General features: G+C 50.3%; 3 protein-coding genes across 3 annotated transcripts; 1 reads left to right on the top strand and 2 right to left on the bottom strand.

Moving 5' to 3' along the window:
* Positions 1-9,127: 9,127 nt before the first annotated feature.
* GGI43DRAFT_221271 (bZIP transcription factor) lies at positions 9,128-11,237 on the bottom strand. Its single transcript, XM_083200355.1, has 3 exons — positions 10,664-11,237; positions 9,857-10,507; positions 9,128-9,792 (listed from the first exon to the last, which is right to left on the bottom strand). The coding sequence occupies exons 1-3, from the start codon at positions 10,740-10,742 to the stop codon at positions 9,521-9,523; spliced, it is 1,002 nt and encodes a 333-aa protein (XP_083056560.1). The 5' UTR covers positions 10,743-11,237; the 3' UTR covers positions 9,128-9,520.
* Positions 11,238-12,189: 952 nt separating this feature from the next.
* Positions 12,190-12,965, bottom strand: GGI43DRAFT_221262 (uncharacterized protein). The gene is made up of 2 exons (XM_083200354.1): positions 12,519-12,965; positions 12,190-12,463 (listed from the first exon to the last, which is right to left on the bottom strand). The coding sequence occupies exons 1-2, from the start codon at positions 12,840-12,842 to the stop codon at positions 12,299-12,301; spliced, it is 489 nt and encodes a 162-aa protein (XP_083056559.1). The 5' UTR covers positions 12,843-12,965; the 3' UTR covers positions 12,190-12,298.
* Positions 12,966-14,534: 1,569 nt separating this feature from the next.
* On the top strand, positions 14,535-15,609 carry GGI43DRAFT_220885 (uncharacterized protein). Its single transcript, XM_083200351.1, has one exon. The coding sequence runs from the start codon at positions 14,708-14,710 to the stop codon at positions 15,245-15,247; it is 540 nt and encodes a 179-aa protein (XP_083056558.1). The 5' UTR covers positions 14,535-14,707; the 3' UTR covers positions 15,248-15,609.
* The last annotated feature ends 1,174 nt before the right edge of the window (positions 15,610-16,783 follow it).

The following is a 16,783-nucleotide window of genomic DNA, read 5'->3' as shown; positions in this document are numbered from 1 at the left end:
CTTAGTATGCCCTTGGTATGGCCGGATATCCGAAGTTCCGCCATAGCGCAGCCAATCAGTGGTCGAGTTTGACCGCCACGAATCTTTAGCTCGTGAATTAGCCGTAGTATATCCTTAGTATGTCCTTAGTATGACCGAATACCCGGAGTTTCGCCAGCACTATTGCCGGGTTACAGCCAATGAGTGATCGAGTTTCGCTGAAATACTCCAGAGTCTATCAAAATAATCGGGGTAGAACTGGGGATCCAACTCCGCTAAAGCGAAGGCAACGACAAAGCTGGGGGCCGCGGATGGGTTTAGCAGCATTTGGCTTCGGTGAGGGTGGAGCGATATTCCCCGAAGGACGCCAAGAGGCCGTGCTCGTCCAACGTTGACGGGTAAATGCCGTATCAACGTCGACGGCTTCCGGACAAGGCCTTATATCGACGGAACTCGGGACTCCACCATCACATCGATCAATCTAAAGTGCTGTTGGCTTTGATCGTGGTGGATCTGATCCCGACGGCCTGGAACCGGCCTTGTTAGATCACGGGGTGGACACTGGTCGCAACTGGGCGTGTTGGTGTTGGTTGTTACTGATGATTACGCAAATATTGGTACCAGCATAAGTATACGCCCCGTGAAGTGGTCTCTTGCTGATATGTCACTGATTGTCATTGCAGAGACTCACTTGAACTACGGCTGGCGAGTTGCTGCTGGGTTGAGCAAGGATCCGGTGACTAGATCAGGGTTCTATTCAACGGTCTTATCATTCCTTGTGACTGCGCCGTGCACAGCAGCAGAATTCGCACACCCCGTCAGTGTAACGTCCAGGGCTCTCACATGGCATGTCAGCACTTTTGCATGGCATTGGATTACTGGGATGCTGCTTGACAGCAGATACCTGTACAGCTATCCATGTCCGTGCCACGCATATGCGCTGAACGTATACGTGTATGCGGCTGAGAGGCGTGACCAAAGCTCGCGGTTCGGACTACAGGTTTGAGCCGTTGTCACATCGGCACTTCACCCCGGTATTGCTTATTTCATGACTGCATTCACCGCAGACAAGTATCAGTACTACAAGAGTACAACGGGCATTTAGCGAATTATTTCGACTTTGACGCACTTCTCCCTGCATGCGTTGGCCGCCTTCGTATTTCAAAACAATAACGTCTGCATTCTAGCAGTCAGCTGCTAGTATGCGCTTCATCTTCAGCTTGGGCGTGCGCGTAACGACCAGAACTGGCAATTCGTCAAAAAGACAATTCGTCAAAAAGACAGTTCGTCAAAAAGACAGTTCGTCAAAAAGACAGTTCGTCAAAAAGTCTCCCTGTTCATTTTCCTAGCTTGATGCTTCTCCCCTGATCGCATCACGAGCTGAAGCGAATTGAACTTGACAAATTAATGTTCATCTCGCGACCTATCACTTCCTACCACTCTATTGCGCTTTGTCGTTCAAGATAGGCCGCTTACAAAGTAAAAGTAGCCTGGCATTAGACTGTCTGCATGGCGAGTGGGACTATCACAGAGGCGCGCAAGACAGGGGCTTGTGGAGGGGCATCGAAATGGAGGGGGTAGTAAGGCTGGAAGAATGCGTGATCTTACGTGGGATCCTGGAGATCCCGCGTCCAATGCTACCTACTTTCGTCTCCTAGCTAGGGGACCTGCCTGCCGGAGATATTTGATGGCTTAGCCGGCAGCCGCTAACATATTCCTATTCCCGCTGGCTTGGTGCGGCTGAATAATTGCAGCAGCGCTGATGACGCTCGGACAGGGTATTCATCAATCATCCTTCGCTGCGCGCCGGATAGCTATTTGTCTCATTATGTTTTCTGGAACAATTATGGCGCCACAAGCAAGCGAGCTGGCTTTCGGAGCAAAATGTCCGTTTAATTCCAGCATTACCGTGGCTTTGGGAACGTGGTATTCCTTAACGCCACGACAGGGAGAAGAATATGGGCCTTTCAAAACCATCACCTGCTTCTGGAATATCATATACAGAGGTACAGGTGCAACTAATATATGCTAATAGTAGTATCACCATACCGATGACAGGCCCCACAAGGATCGATTGACGTCTGCGTGGGGCGAGACCCGGATCCGACAACCGAGTCCTGCGATTAGAATCTCACTAATCTTTGTACTATCTCTGGTCCTATGAATCCTGAATGCTTGAAGCCACTCTTTTAGGATGCGAGGAGCGAATTAGGAAATCATCTTTGCTATTTGGATCAGGTAGGATTTGGAATTTGTCAGCGTTCCTCATACATCATGGTATCATCAAGGACTGCAAGGGATTGGATCATGCTTCCAATCAACCCTGGCGATGCGATGCCTGACTATACAATAGCATGGGGTGGCTGTGAAGAGCAATGCCACATTATCGTTTACCACATCACACCCTCTTTACGGTGCGCAACACGAACAAAAGCCGAAACACTACGGACTGAATTTACCGACATGCATGCGTTTCATAACGAGCCTTCGGCGAACTCTGACTAATCGAAGCCAGCAAGCTAATGCGCAATACTAATAAGATTAACGTCTGAATAGAGACTTGGCGGCGGCTTCTGCAGCTGCAGCTAGTGTGCCGATGTCTTACTTTCTACACTTGGCGCCTTTTCAGCTCTGTCGCGTCAGGAGCTCCTTGTGGCATGCGGAGAAACCTGGTCCTCAAGCGCCAAAATAGATTTCGGTAAGATCTATTATACTATATGTGATGAGTGGATAGCAGTGGAATGGATACTACTAGTGGTATGCACAGTCTGGGTTACATGGCACCAAAGTACATGAATCATTTAACCATCTGAGCAAGGTATACGCCTCCAGTGCTGATATCTACAGTACCTGTACTATACAACTTGGCTAAGGACTGGGGCATTCTGGCTTCCTGGTAGGTGCACGCTGAGTGGGATAAGCGTGGCACTAAGAAGCGGTGATGTTGAAACACTTGCTTCTTTGCAAAGGCACTCTTTACGCCAGCTGAAGCTGAACCTAGCCGGAGATACATAGCTCACCTGAATGCTAGTGTAGCGGCAATGTGTGGACACTGCTATGCTAGTAAAGCTGTTGCGAAGTGCGTTGCGAAGTGCGAAGTACCGCACGCGTATAGTACGTCCTGTCTCAGAGTCCGTTCGCTTTTCGCATCGCCGCTTGTTATCTCCTTGTCAATGAAGCCTATTGCCGAGTTGGCGCATCGCAGTCCCGCTCTAAAAGTGATGCGATAAGTTACCGCAGCGTATCATCAGGATTCTCGCCCTGGACAGTTGGGCAAGTTGGCATTGATCGACGGAGGAGCCCCTGAGCGGCCTGGCCCTAATAGGCGTCTAGCTCTCGATAGCTCGTATGCCACTGGTTCCCAAATACATGCCATGGGTGGATTGATGGGAAAAGACACTAAAAGGAAGCACGATGTTACGGTGCTATATGCAGTCTTGGCAAAGCTCCCTTTCTCCATGGATCATCATGCACACACGACCTTTGCTCAACAACTGCCGATGCATCGCACCGAAAAGACATCATACATCAGACTAATACGGATTGTTACAAGTACGCATATTATCAATCATAGGCTAACTGTCAAGGGGATTATGAACTATCGTATGCTATACGAAGCCGGCTGAAGCATTTCATTTGGATCGCCTGGCTCTTCTGGATGTCCAACAAAGGCGCCAGTATGCAAGACAAAAACCGGGGGTTTCATTTCCAACCACGTGCGAACCAGTACACCAGTGAAGGGCCAAGCGCATATTATTGTTTTGGTCCTGCACGCTATATTCGGGCCTCCCCGTCGACATGGTCGATTATGGATGCTCCCTTCTACGGTGGCGTTTTCGAGACACGCATTGGGAAGGCGTCGAGTGATGCAACTGGAGGCCGTTCTGAGACTCACGATGCGTGTACCTTTAGTGGGCTCACCGAAACCTCATGTTAATTGCAAGCACGGAGCACGCATGAAGAGAGGGGACTTTGAGCGGGTTTATGACAATGATTTGCTACTCGAGCATGCATGTTCCACGACATGCAGTCTAGTGCGCTCCTTTTCTCTCCGCAGATGAGCGCTGGTGCAGACAAACTAAGGCGGCTCGTGCTACCTCTTACGGAGCCAATGGGGTGGGTTTCGACGGAGTCTCATCCTTTTCAGCTCTCAACAGGCACCGACATTCTTGACCCCCCATCTCCGGACCGCATTCAGGCGAATACGGAGTATAGCGAGCTGGTGCACAAGAAAGACGCAAATGTATTTGTGATCGGAGCTACTGGTTGCAGGCGGATCCCTACAATGTTTATTCATCCGCATGATGTTTTTTCGTCGGACTTTAGAGTAGAGAGCTCTCTTTGCCTCTGCTGTTTTGATATCCTTTTTCCACTTCTGGGCCACGCTTCCTGTTATGCTTTGGGATCCATTTGCCATTTCTAGTATACTCTTCCTCAGCCTGCGTTCGGCTGACCAGCTGTTTTTTTCTCTGCGTCTTCTGTGCTGTTTCGCCACAGCGCTATCCCTTCCCTCCTGCCTCTTTTTTTATGTCATAAGTCGACTCTCAGCCAAAACCAGCCTAACAGGGTCTCCTCGTGGAAATTTCTGTAGGAAGGGGGGGAGGGGTGGCCGTTCAACGAAGTACCGCGCTACGTGTACTGTACAATACAAGGTTCTGGAATCGAGCCTGGGCCTGGTACAACTTGGGATTGATTCACCCCCCCCTCGTCTTGCGGTGGGGCTTGATGATGGAAATGATGGAAATGAAAAGCTTCGATAGTCCTTCTAGCGTGCTTCTCCCGTCCTTCCTCCTTGGTGCGCCACCGAAGCGGCTCGGTCTGGCTCGGCCAATTTTTCAAGACTTGATACTCGCTATTTTGCTGCTCCGCTACCATGAACCCACCGCATGATATCTGACTGCCCAACCAGCGCCTGGAACAGCCTGTGTGGGCTCTCTTTCTCAGCCCTCTGAGAGTCCTCGCAGCAGCTATTTGGACTAGGAGTCCTGGCATTTTTAGGTGGGCTGTACTAGTGCTAAGAGGGGGGCTTCCTCAACAAAGAGCGCATTAAAAACGATAGGAGAGGAGGAAAAAAAAAATGAGATACACCCCCCTCTCACAAAGGCAAAAAAATGATCTGGTGTGCCAAAATCCCGGCCGCCATCCGGATGTGCATGTACTGCCATGTACAGTAATTTGCGCCTACTGCATACCGCTGTTTATGACTTTGACAGCTTTTACCCCTTCGGGAGTAACCTAAACGAGGGCTTGTCCTCTGTGGCGTTTCCGGGCTTGTTCCGCCAGAAGGGACTAGAAACGGCGTTTGGGCGTCTCTTGGAGCACTGTGCTCTCTAAGCTTCATGTAATTGAGAGACGGGTTGGCACGTTTCTGCGTGACGCCACGATTACGGAATCCTGCCAGCCACAAAATGTGATGATCAAGCAACCCGGAATCGGTTCGGCATTGACAGTGACATGTTGGATGGGAACCCTGTCACAGCTCAAACGGGCTATCATGCAGATGCGGCTTGCCGTCGTCCAACGTTCCGGGCCTGGTGATCCCGTAGCATCGGGCATCGGGGCCCTCACAATACTGCGGCCAAGACTAAGGAAACAGGTATGGTATGTGATTCATGTAACGCAAGTACTGTACCACTTGTGGTATACAGGCCTAACAGGGGTAGGCAAGATGAAGAATGGAGACATGTATACGCCCTCTGAGTTGGTAAATTCAGTTTCCATCAGGGTGTACTTACCAGTCTCTGGAGCAAAGCAAGCATAGTATGGCCTAAATGCCACTGCCACTGCCACTGCCACTTTGCTATCACAAAGCATTGAGACATCCAATGTTATGTTGGCCCAAAAGACACAATTTACAACGTTGTTTGATGTCTGTTGAACACAACATAGCACAACACAACAGCAGTAACCGCATAGATCAATTGACTGCAGCTGAAACGATCCCACGTACGCCCCCTTTCCCCAGGTTGTTTCGAGGCGACAATGCGGCTATCCCTTTCAAGATGCTTGACATCTATATTAGGCTATGATACACGACTGACGACGTGAACACCATCGGGGCGTTTATATGATAAGCACAGCTTTAGCCGCCCAGGGGGTCCTTACCGCTGCCGCGCCCGTCATAATCCCCGAAGAAGGCTTGGGATACCCCAGAAAAAAGAGAGGCAACTACTGCCGCCGCCGCCGCTTCCAGGGCGTAGATATTAGAGCTGAAATAGACTGACCGCAGTGAGGCCGATGAGAAGGGGGTTTCTGTTGGGGAAAGAAGAAGTAGATGAGGCCCTGGTAACTTCAAGCCTTCAGATCGGAGCAGCCGCCCGGCTAGCTACCCAAGCATGAAAGTGACATTTCCGCTTCTTGCGTATAGAAGAAAGAACAAGACGAAGAAGGAAAAAAAGGGTCTACAAACCCTGGTTCATTACGCTTGAACGAATATCAACATAATAAGAGTTGCTAGCGTTGGCTGCAAAGGTTGGTGATCGTCCCTTTCTTCTTCTTCTTTGTGCGCCGCCTAGGGTCATGATATTTCTCCTAGCTTCTTGGATGCAGTTTTCTATTTATACATGCAATTACTCCGAGTGTACTTGTACACGCAAGATAAGAAACACGGCCATACAAAGTACATACCCCGTACGAAGTACAAGTTCCTCCTCTAGTGTCTCCTACGGGGCACGCCGTGATGATGGTTGATGCATGGCCCCATCCCCCTTGGGTCGATCCAGCATATACCCTTTTCTTTCTACGATCATGTACAGAAGCAGCATTTCGTCTGTCTCGGCAATTATCTCCCGAAGACTGCTTATTCCCACTGCCTCTCATTGCCTTTCTCTCTCTGTGTGCAGTAGTACATAAGAATACTCCGTAGATAAGGCAGAAGTCCACTTATTATGGGGGTCATCTAGACCGCATCTCATGCACTCCACCTGCGAGTACCAGTATACTGTACTAGTTCACGTAATAGATACTCTGTATTCAACCCGCCACGTGTACTATAAGGCTTGGCCTTGTTTATTGATGCTTATGCCAAACTTGGACTGCGCTATCAGCTCTACTTCTCACAGGCGGGCGCCTAAATGCCAAGGGAGCGGGCGCCCACCTGCTGCAAGCCAAGTGAATCAACGTGATTGAACTGGGAAACGAAGCCAAGTATGGCAGTGCGTACACCAAGTACCTTTTCAATTGTTGAAATGATTTGTATCCATATCGTTAAACTGGGTAAGTGTCCAAAGTCTCAATATTCTCTCATTTACGGAACTACACGCCCCCCTCTCCTCTCTCTAAAACTTGCCCCTCTTGGCTCCTGTTTTTTCCCCCCTCTTCGTGAAACTCCACTCTCCTCCCAGACTTGTACCAAAATATTGATGTAGTTTTTTTTTCTTGTTCCTCTTCAAAATTTTCAGACTTGTATTAATAGATGGAATGCTAAGAAATGACCAATTCATCTCCAAGGATCTAGTAATGGCCAATGGTTCGTAGTTTCACCATGAGGCTGAAAAGAGCTGGAAAAAGCAAAAAGGAATAAAGCCTCCGTAGTGTAATCAAACCATCACTCCTTATTTCCTCTAACAGCTTATTGCCCATCATCTGCGTTTTAGGCCCAGATCTTCTCCGCCATCGCCCAACTACTGCTGGTGCTAGGAGATCATTTGCTTTCAGCCTGAATGCACATCCATGTGTCTAGAAGTTAATATAAGCATTGCGCCCCGACGCACCACCACTCGACGGAAAAGACGCGCCTTGTTAGGAATAGATCTGGGGTCTCGAGTGTATATATCAATGCGGTGTGCGTAACATGCATGAATTAGGAAAGGCATCGCCTCAGCAACTGCGCTTATGGCCGTCATTCTCAGCTACTAGTAAATAACCCGTGCTCGCTAGTTTGCATAGAGCAGCTGTGGTCTTTCAACACCGCTACTAGTTTCATGGGCGTTACTCTAGCTGTAGCAACTAGTAGGATCTAGCAATGCCACAGAGATTAGGCAGTCGACAGTCGACAAGAGCAGAAGGAGATGAGATCGAATAGTTCTAGTTTTAGCAGCCAGCTAAGGCAGTCCAGAGCAGCACGACGTGCTAGCGCCCAAGCCCCTATCGTGTTGCCTTCTCTGCTTCCTAAGTCTCCTATCCATTCATTGGCTTGTACTGTCTTCTAGAAACTGGCGTGTTTTGAATTGAGTTTACGCTTCGTTGTATGGAACTGTTTCTATATCCCCTCAATGTCTCTCAACGCCACAAGACAAACAGTGGCACCTTGCTGCCAAGCTAAGCTATTTCGACCAGGAAATGCAAGGGGTGACGATATTTAAGCGAGTAGAACTAGCAAAGCTGGGCGTCGTCGATATCTGGGCGTTGGAGGATCTCACCTTTCCCGTTTTGTACCCGGGGATTACATATCAATTGTCCAGATATCCGTCCAATATGCAAGTCGGGGATAAAGCAAAAGTTAAAACCAAGCACACAGATATAAGAAAAGTCGAGACACGATATAATAAGAACAAAACGTAACGTGAAATTCACATGCTATAATAATCCCTAACACTATCTAATTTCATAACCTCATGGTTCCTCTATCGGAAGTTTATAGTATCCCATATAACGCAGCTCTAAAAAATGATGATAGCCAAGCAACAAAGGAAAAAAAAAAAAAGCAGTAGACTTCATAAGCCATTGATAAAAATCCAGGAAAGAAATAAGAAGAAGAGGAAAAGAGAAAAATAAACAAGAAGAAGTAGCGTGTCCATCTATCCGTCCTGTCCATCAGCCAGCCCAGTTGACCCCTTCATGGTATCTCCCAAGTATGTTTTTTAATAAAAGAATATAGATGTAACCATCATCATCCCAGCTTTAGCCGCTGCTGAACCCCATGTACCCCGCTGATGCATCGTGATGTGTCCGTCCGGTTGTGTGTGCATGCATGCGCCAAATATCGATATAATATACAAGACCAAAACGCCGATGAATGCCATAAATGTATGAGTGCAGGCTCCAATGTCTTAGGATAACCCTGAAACACTCTTCCGTAAGTCGTAGAGAACAGGTCTCGCCACTGTAAGCCGATGTCTTTTGATTCCTGTATTTCTCTTTATCCGCCCAAAAAGAGACAAGTCGTTTTCAAGTTTCTCCAAATGTCTTCATCCCTACTGACCGAGCTGCACCAGCACATCCAACCAAGTCTCGCAACTTCTTTCCATTTATCACACATCTTTCCTCATTGATGCCACGTACACAGCCAAGCTCCACTCGGCCCTTTGGCAACTTGCTTTTCCACGATTAGCCGATTGGCCAGTGGACACTCAAGGTTGCACAGCCGTAAGCATGCAGAGGACTGTGGCAATATACAGCGTTGCAATCACCGTATTCGTCGATTGGATTGGCTTTCGGAGATTGTCGCGGCCAAAACAAATCATCTTTCGGTGATGTCCGGATGAGGGTACGGAAAGGTATTCGAGTTGGTTGGGCGGCCTTCCAGGCAGTCATGGTGCTGTGAAAAGCATCTGAAAACAGTGGTGATAGCGTATTTTTTGGCTCCCGGCTCTACTGTCGTCTAATACAAAGAATACGGGTTGTTCCACTGGCTTCGCTGTTGCAGCGGTGTGTGAGGCGCCGTGCCGTGTGCAGGGTGAGCTGGTCCTTGGCTTTGATGAGCGTATGAGTGCAGTGGTGGTTGTGGTGGCGGCGGCGCTTGTTGCGACTGCGGCTGGTGTTGAGGTTGGTGTTGTGGGTGTGGCTGAGAATGCGGGTGCTGGTGCTGGTGTTGCTGCTGCATATAAGTCTGCGGTAGATTATGCAGGGCTGGTGTGCTGAGTCTGAGTCCACCTAGGAGAGAGAGGCCGTATTAGTCGCTGCCATCACCAAAAAGTAGGATTAAAAGTATACTTACTGTTGTGATCTATCTCGTCATAATCTTGCTTAATCTCCTTGAGGGAAGAAGGCATCATTGAAGTAGGGACGCTGGTAGGAATGTACCCTACGTTGTATTCGTCTCCATGGGCGGGGGATGAGGGGCTGGGAATATTGCCAAGGACCGGGTTAGGCGGGACACTTGCTGGCCATGGCTCGCTGGCGGCGCTGGTGATGTGTCCATATGATTGCTGCGCATAGTCGGGGATCTGGTGAAAGTCGCCAGACGGCAGAGGCGATACTCTGGGGCTTGGCACAGCGCCGCTGCTGGAGCTTAGGTCGCCGTCATAGACTGATGGGCTTGGAGTTAGTTGTCCGAAGAGAAGGTCACGAGCGTTGTTGATGATGGTACTTGGCGTACCTGCGGCATTCGAGGAATAGGACGATTCAGTGGCGGTGTAGCCCAAGTGTTCCCGAAGTCTGGCAATCTCCTCTTCGAGGATCTTGTTCCTGCGGAGAAGCTCCTGTACTTTTCTGTCGCGGCTCTGGACACCTTTGAGCTCGGCCAATTCACGCTCCAAACGCTCAATGTGCTCCTTGGTCCTAGCCCGAATAGCTCTTTGAGCCTCACGATCGTTGGCTCGCTTGCGAGCCAGCTGAGCTGGAGTCAGAGTCGAGACGCTTCGAGTGCCTGAACATGATCAATTAGCTAACTAGTTCTTGACATGATTCAAGAAGGGCAAAACCGCAAAAAGCGACGACGGGTGATCAACGTCGGATTACTGAATAGTATCGCTTGCGGGGTGATGTTGACATATAAGATGCAAACAAGTGAGATTCAACTTACCCTTTCGCTTGGACGGTTTGGCAGGTTCTCCGGATGATGATCGCGGCATGTCGTATTGTATTCTATATAAGAGGGACATGCAAACTGTAGGTACAGTCGAAATACAGATCGAATTGAAGGTGGGCGGTTGCGGCGAGAGTCAAGAGCCGCAAGTCGATCGAGTGGGGAGCTATCGCAAAAAGTTGAAGAGTTGTATTTTTTTTTTCGTCGAGATTCGCGTTACGTAAAGAAATGGATCGTTTCGTTCTTTTTGTATCGACGTCAACAGGATGACTTCGAGGATGCTGTTCGAGCTTGTTGAAATCGAACGTGGATACTGCTTCGTCACCAGAAGCAATTGGAATACGAAAGTAAGTGGTAGCAATAGCGCCGTCAACAGCGTCTGTGAAGAGAGAACTGTAAGACTCTTGAACAGACTCAGATAGCAGGCAAGAGGCCAGCAGGTGTGAAACTGCGATTCGAGTCTGAAAGATGAAAGACGTAAAACTTGTTTTACTGAGTGGGACAGAAAAAAAAAGGACCAGAATATGATGCCGTCAGGTACCGTATTATAATAATATGCTACACTTGCCTCGAAGGCAAGCCGTCCATCCATGAGTGTGTGGATCCCCAGTCGTCTTCCAATGTGTGTGTGCTTGTACCTCTGAAGGGACCAAGTACTTGCATGGTGGGGCGAGGGGTGTGTATATCAAAAAAGTACATCCTTCGTAGCCGACAGGGGTGCCGGGCGTGGGTCTAGACAGAGTATCGAGCGGACGACCGGGTTTCTTCAGACTTGCAGGCTCTGCAGCCAGAAGCGTGCGTGCTCTGTGGTGTGGCGTCCTCTAATAGTCGCAGCACTGGCATAGGCGTAGCAGCAAAGCGGGTAAGGTGAGGTGAGCGTACCGACCTGGTACAGTATCAGTACGGCCAGGGCCTGCGCGGGGAGAGGCCCTGGCCACCAATGGACGCTGCTCCAGAGGTTGCTGGTACTTGTACGAGAGGCGAGAGACGACAGACGAGAGGGAACCTGGCAGTCTGCTGCCCCTCGGACCGCACTGCCTTAGTGCCAAAGCCGAAGAAATGCATGCATGAAGTACCAGCATGTACTCCAGAATATAGTGCCTCAGCTGGGGGCGCAAGCAAAGCAGCAAGCAGACAGGCAAGTAATAGCGAACAAGTCGGGGTGCGGCGACGGCGGCGGCGAGACGGCGAGACAGCGAGAGGCTACAACGGCTACTGTACAGATGCCACAGAGGTCATCAATCAAGTCATCAGTCTGCGTGCGAATGGCAAAGCCTTATGAGGTGACAGTTTCGCCGCCTCCAGTCTTTGAGCAGCTCCCCGTTGCAAGGAAGGGATGGAAGCGGAGCCGATCTGGCTGCGACGCTGCTGAAATAGCGTCTCTTGCATTTGCGTCGTTTCGACATGTTGTTTGATGGAGCTCAACAGCTCGCGTCGCTCGCGCCCATGGCCTCAGCCGTCTCTGACAGCGGAAGTCGCCTGTTAGACTGTAGATACAAGGCATGATCCGACCCTCTGGAAGCGCTGCACTTGCTATGCACCGCTGGGACTCGTAGTGCCGACATGGCGGCAGTGCGGCGGCGTCTGGACGCACAGTATTCCGCAGATGGACTGGATCGCGATCTAGGCTGGCTAGCCCATTGGGCCCCTGCCATTTCCGGTACCTCGATATACGGCCAGACGGTGCAGGGAAATGGCGGAAGGCCTGCTTGGACGAGGCTCGTCATGGCATAGCGCCAAAGGCGAGGTTGATGGGAGATGGAGAATGGAATGGCCATGGAGCGACGGCCTATCCACCTGCTGCATATTAGTGCAAGAAGACAAATCTCGCCCGCTTGCTGGATATCCGTACTGGCATGTACTTGTAAATAATTGCCCCCGGTCTGCTGAGCGATACGAAGACCTGGGGGGCGCAGTGCAGAAGGAGACAGCACTTGTTTCTGCTGCTTCGCACTGCATGAATCCCAATCAGCTGAAGTGAACGGGCGTTCATTGCTCCTCTTCTTGCCTTGGCAAACTGGTGATGTCTCTCCTCTCGCCCTCCCACTGCCACACTCTCTCGAATCTCCTTTTGCGAAATCGTGCGGGCTTCGCAGCGGCAGGCCTGCGGCCAGGGACTTGCTTGCTTTGCGGTGGACCGTCCCCGTCGGCGTACAGTATGCGGCATTCTGGCCATTGGGAGCTGCAGCTTAAGGCCTCGGGGTACGCCTCTGCCTTTTCATGTGCTGAACAAATTGGCGTCTGCGGCTGGCGCCCCCATTTTTGACGGTGGTGTAGGACTATTTCGACACGCTGGCTGACTGACCGCCGTCAGTTGCAAAGCAGAAAAAGGCTCTAGCCGTGGACTAGACCGGGACCAGGCCTTGGGCTGGTGGAAGGCTGGAGCTGGTGCATCGACGATTGACGGCTACAGGTCGAGGTACATGATAACATGCATTTCTAGCGCTGCATTTCTAGCGCGGCATGGATTGGCGATACATGTAAAAATGCAGCCCAAATGCCTGACCGCCTCGCGACAATGTGCCAGAGGGAGCAATCGAGTAAAAAAATGAGAAGCGCGAACACGCAGGTACAGAGTACATGTGATGGATTTATGGGATACTCGATGTTGCGGTGAAGGCGCGATGTAAGGCTGTTGTAGCGACATATCGCTGCGATGGTAGCCAGTGCAATGCAAGGCCTCAATCCAGAGTAACTGTAGGTACCTGCACCCGCTGAACTCGCTGCCATCACTGGCTCATGCCCTATTAGTGCTACTCCCAGCGAGGTATCTTATCCGCCGGGACCAGCGCTTGAGATGCCTTCCTACTACTACTACCATGCTACTAGGGAACTAGACCAAACAAATGCTATATAACCTCGGTAAAGCATTAGATGCCGCCACCAAAATCAAAACTAAAAAACGCTGGTTAAAAAGATAAAATAGTAGAATGAAGTCAAAAAAAAAAAAGAAAAAACATTAGGACCACGAGACGAGATAGGGCAGAAAAGTGCCTAAACAATCGATAGCGAGAACGAGGCAGGCGATAGTGTAAATCAGTCGCCCAGCAGATTAGTCATGAGCACCCAAGCGCTGCGTGCATGCAGTACAACTACACTATGGCACGAACACTGCAGCAAGTCAACACCTGCCACTCTGTGTGCTTGGTAAAACTGCTCTGCTAGCAACATCCTTAGCAACACCGTTAGCAAACATCACATCATCTCCATCTTCCATGTCCCCTTCCACATCCAGCATCGAGCGTTTCGCCACTGCGCTTGATTCCACGGTCTGCCAGCGCCTTGTACCTACAACTCCAAATGGTACTTACAACTCCCAAAAGTCGTCGTATGAGCTTAGTTTCCGCCGGCTTCCGGTGCCATCCAGAACCCAAGAGCATTTCTTCACGCCCCTTCCGAAAAGATGCTGCAACTACGCTCCCAGATCGTCCATAACAGTCGAGATCTCAAGTTTGTTTCTCAACAGCCAGTGTAGATGTGGCCTAGCGCCTTGCTATCCGTCTAGCACAGCCGGCACGGCCGCAAATCCCGGCATCCGGCGCGCAAGAATAGTGGGCGGCAGACGGCTTGGAAGCTTCCAATCTTTCCAGAAGACGGATATGTCATCAATGACCAGCACTTCGTCCAGCAGCAGAACAGCCGATCTTTCACCGAGGGCCCGAGAGACGCCTGTGGTGATGCCGCTGAGCCTCTGACAGACAGGGCTCCAGAGAATTAGGTTGGGTGGCACCATACTCTAACACGGACAACATGTCACGCACCCCCCTCGAGACCTCGTGCTGTCATCATAGGTTGCTGCTTCTAGCCTGTGTTTGACCTAGGCCTTGCTCTAGGCGTGAGAGTCAAACAGCGCACACTGGCCTCCTAATTCTGCACCAGGAGTTTGTGGTCCGTGGATTTGGATGAGTGCCTTATTAGCTTATTTCTTTTCCTACTCCATATTATCGACAGACTAGTGCGTGCTGCAGAAAAAAAGAGGCTGCATGCTAGACGACCACGCGGCGCGTGGCAATTTCTCAAGCGAACGACGCCAACCCCCCAATGGCGGAGACATTTTTTGTTCTGGTGCGAAAATTCGGTAGACAGAGGCAGAGAAAAAGAACTGTTCGTCCTTTGCGGCTGCTGCGGCATGCGATCCCGATTGCCACGATCCTAAGGGCTTACCAATCTTTGATCCGCTGGGCCGTTGGACAATGCCGTGGTTATGGCGGAAACCTTCTGTCGTATTACCTACCGCGTGGAATATGCGTGTCGCTTGTTCTGTACTGCAACGTCATTTTGAACGAGCGAGAACGACCATGGAGCGTCAAGGGAAAAGACGAAGCCAGCGGCCATGCCCTGTCGCTTCTTGCTCGGCCGACCACCGATTACAGTGTACGGCACTTCCCGCTATTTTCAATTGCCACCCCATATCGAAAAACTTTGGGCTCCAATCCAGCAACCAGAAGCCCACACTGCTTGGAGGAGGCTGTCTCAGAGCGCCTGCTAACGCCGTTTATTGTCTGCCAAACGCACACTAAGAGCCCCTGGCATCTGCAACATGACTTTTGCACCCAGAGATTGGCGGATCGCTTGGTTTGAGTGACCTTCATGGGGCTTGCTCAAAACACGTACGGAGTACAAGACACATCCTTATCAGTCTATTTGTGAGGAATCGAGCGAAGTCTTCAAAACCCCATCTATCCCCGCGAGATTCTGCTTGTCCAGACGTGACAATTGGCTTGCCTTTGACAAAGGGGAAAGAAGTCATCAGCAGCAGGATTCGCCTAACTCGACACGCTCGCTTATTATTTGCCTCTCCGCTTTCCAACTAGCAGATGCTGGTGAAGTTCTGCTTCATCGTCATTACAACCATTTAGTGTGCAGCTTATCACAACTCAGCTTCAGCTCCTGGTCCTGGTCCTTGGGCTGCTCATTACGGAGAATGGTACTACTACAAGCAATAGAAGACAGCTAGAAGCATGGAAGCACAGGGATCCCCTTGTGAGTGCGCGGGCCTCTTACTGGCTGCCACTCCTTTGGTTCAAACGAGTTTTTCTGGAGCACTCTTCTGTGGCTTTTCTTCATCGGATGCACCTCCGCCGGCTAGACATACCTGTTCCTGGCAAACGCTCGGCCTCTACAAGAGCATGGAGCATGCAGCCCAAAGAGCGGATACGTAATGCCAGAGAGCGATCAGGGTGTGTACGGAGTGCCGTCCTTTGCTGCCGCGTACTTGGTGCAGATGACGGTCTAGTTGTCTTCCTCGTGTCTTCTAGGTCGAAATTCTCCTAGCAGAGTCTAGTGCAACGCCAGACAGCAGCCATGCGCTCATATCACTACCTGTCAAGCCACTTAGCGCACAGGCGATTATCGTACAGTGCTGCTCGCAAGCGTAAAACGGTACCGTGCTGCATCCCGAACTGGAGATTGCTCGGTGGTTTGGACGGAAAGCTGAGCAACAACCCGGTAGATCATTTCGCGCTACTCTTACACTACCGGAGCGCCGGCTCCTGGATAAAACGGAAAGCTATTTTCTCTTTTGCCTATCACACAATCCCCGGTCCGTAATTAGCAACAGGTCGACATCCACCCGTGCAGAAGACGGGTGACAAATGATTAGGGGCACAATGCTCATCTGGGCAAACGAGCCCGGTGACACATGCAGAGATGAGATGCCCGTTAACAAGAGACAAACAATCGGCCTTTGTAGTTGAGCTTTGGTAATATTTCCTCTTTCAGTCTTTGCTATTAGCAAAGGATCTACTAAGCCAGATCTCGGTATTGTCATCGACAATGTCATCATCAGGCGCGGCGCTCCCGAATAGGCAGTATGAGATGCTTCCCTGCATTTTTGGTGTAGTACTACCAGCCGCACTATGCTGCTCTACAAACTAACCCCAGGAATGGAATTTAATTAAACAAACAATTATCGCACATGACAGTCATGTTAGACACTACTTACTGTGCTGGGACGGGCGAACTCGGACAAGAGGAAAATTTTGAGCAAAGAAAAGCGACTACAAGGCCTTGCGTGGCAAAATCTATCAAAAAGTTGCTCACCGGAGATCTTGTGGTAGCGTCATTTAGCTTCCTATCACAGCACCGCCTGGAGAATTCATATTACAAGCTCAAGGT

This window comes from Trichoderma evansii, assembly GCF_050947405.1.
Source record: "Trichoderma evansii strain SZMC 28006 chromosome Unknown GGI43scaffold_26, whole genome shotgun sequence".
NCBI lineage: Eukaryota > Fungi > Ascomycota > Sordariomycetes > Hypocreales > Hypocreaceae > Trichoderma > Trichoderma evansii.
The sequence above is the reverse complement of the archived record's forward strand: the minus strand, read 5'-3'. Positions and strand labels throughout refer to the sequence as shown.

Bases quoted from the DNA above. Each gene is read 5' to 3' on its own strand.
- GGI43DRAFT_220885 (XM_083200351.1), top strand. From the start codon at position 14,708: ATGGCGGAGACATTTTTTGTTCTGGTGCGAAAATTCGGTAGACAGAGG.
- GGI43DRAFT_221271 (XM_083200355.1), bottom strand. From the start codon at position 10,742: ATGTCCCTCTTATATAGAATACAATACGACATGCCGCGATCATCATCC. The intron at 10,508-10,663 runs GTAAGTTGAATC...GATCATGTTCAG, and splicing joins CAAACCGTCCAAGCGAAAGG to GCACTCGAAGCGTCTCGACT. The intron at 9,793-9,856 runs GTAAGTATACTT...TCTCTCTCCTAG, and splicing joins TGACGAGATAGATCACAACA to GTGGACTCAGACTCAGCACA.
- GGI43DRAFT_221262 (XM_083200354.1), bottom strand. From the start codon at position 12,842: ATGGCCAGAATGCCGCATACTGTACGCCGACGGGGACGGTCCACCGCA. The intron at 12,464-12,518 runs GTACGGATATCC...AATATGCAGCAG, and splicing joins TTATTTACAAGTACATGCCA to GTGGATAGGCCGTCGCTCCA.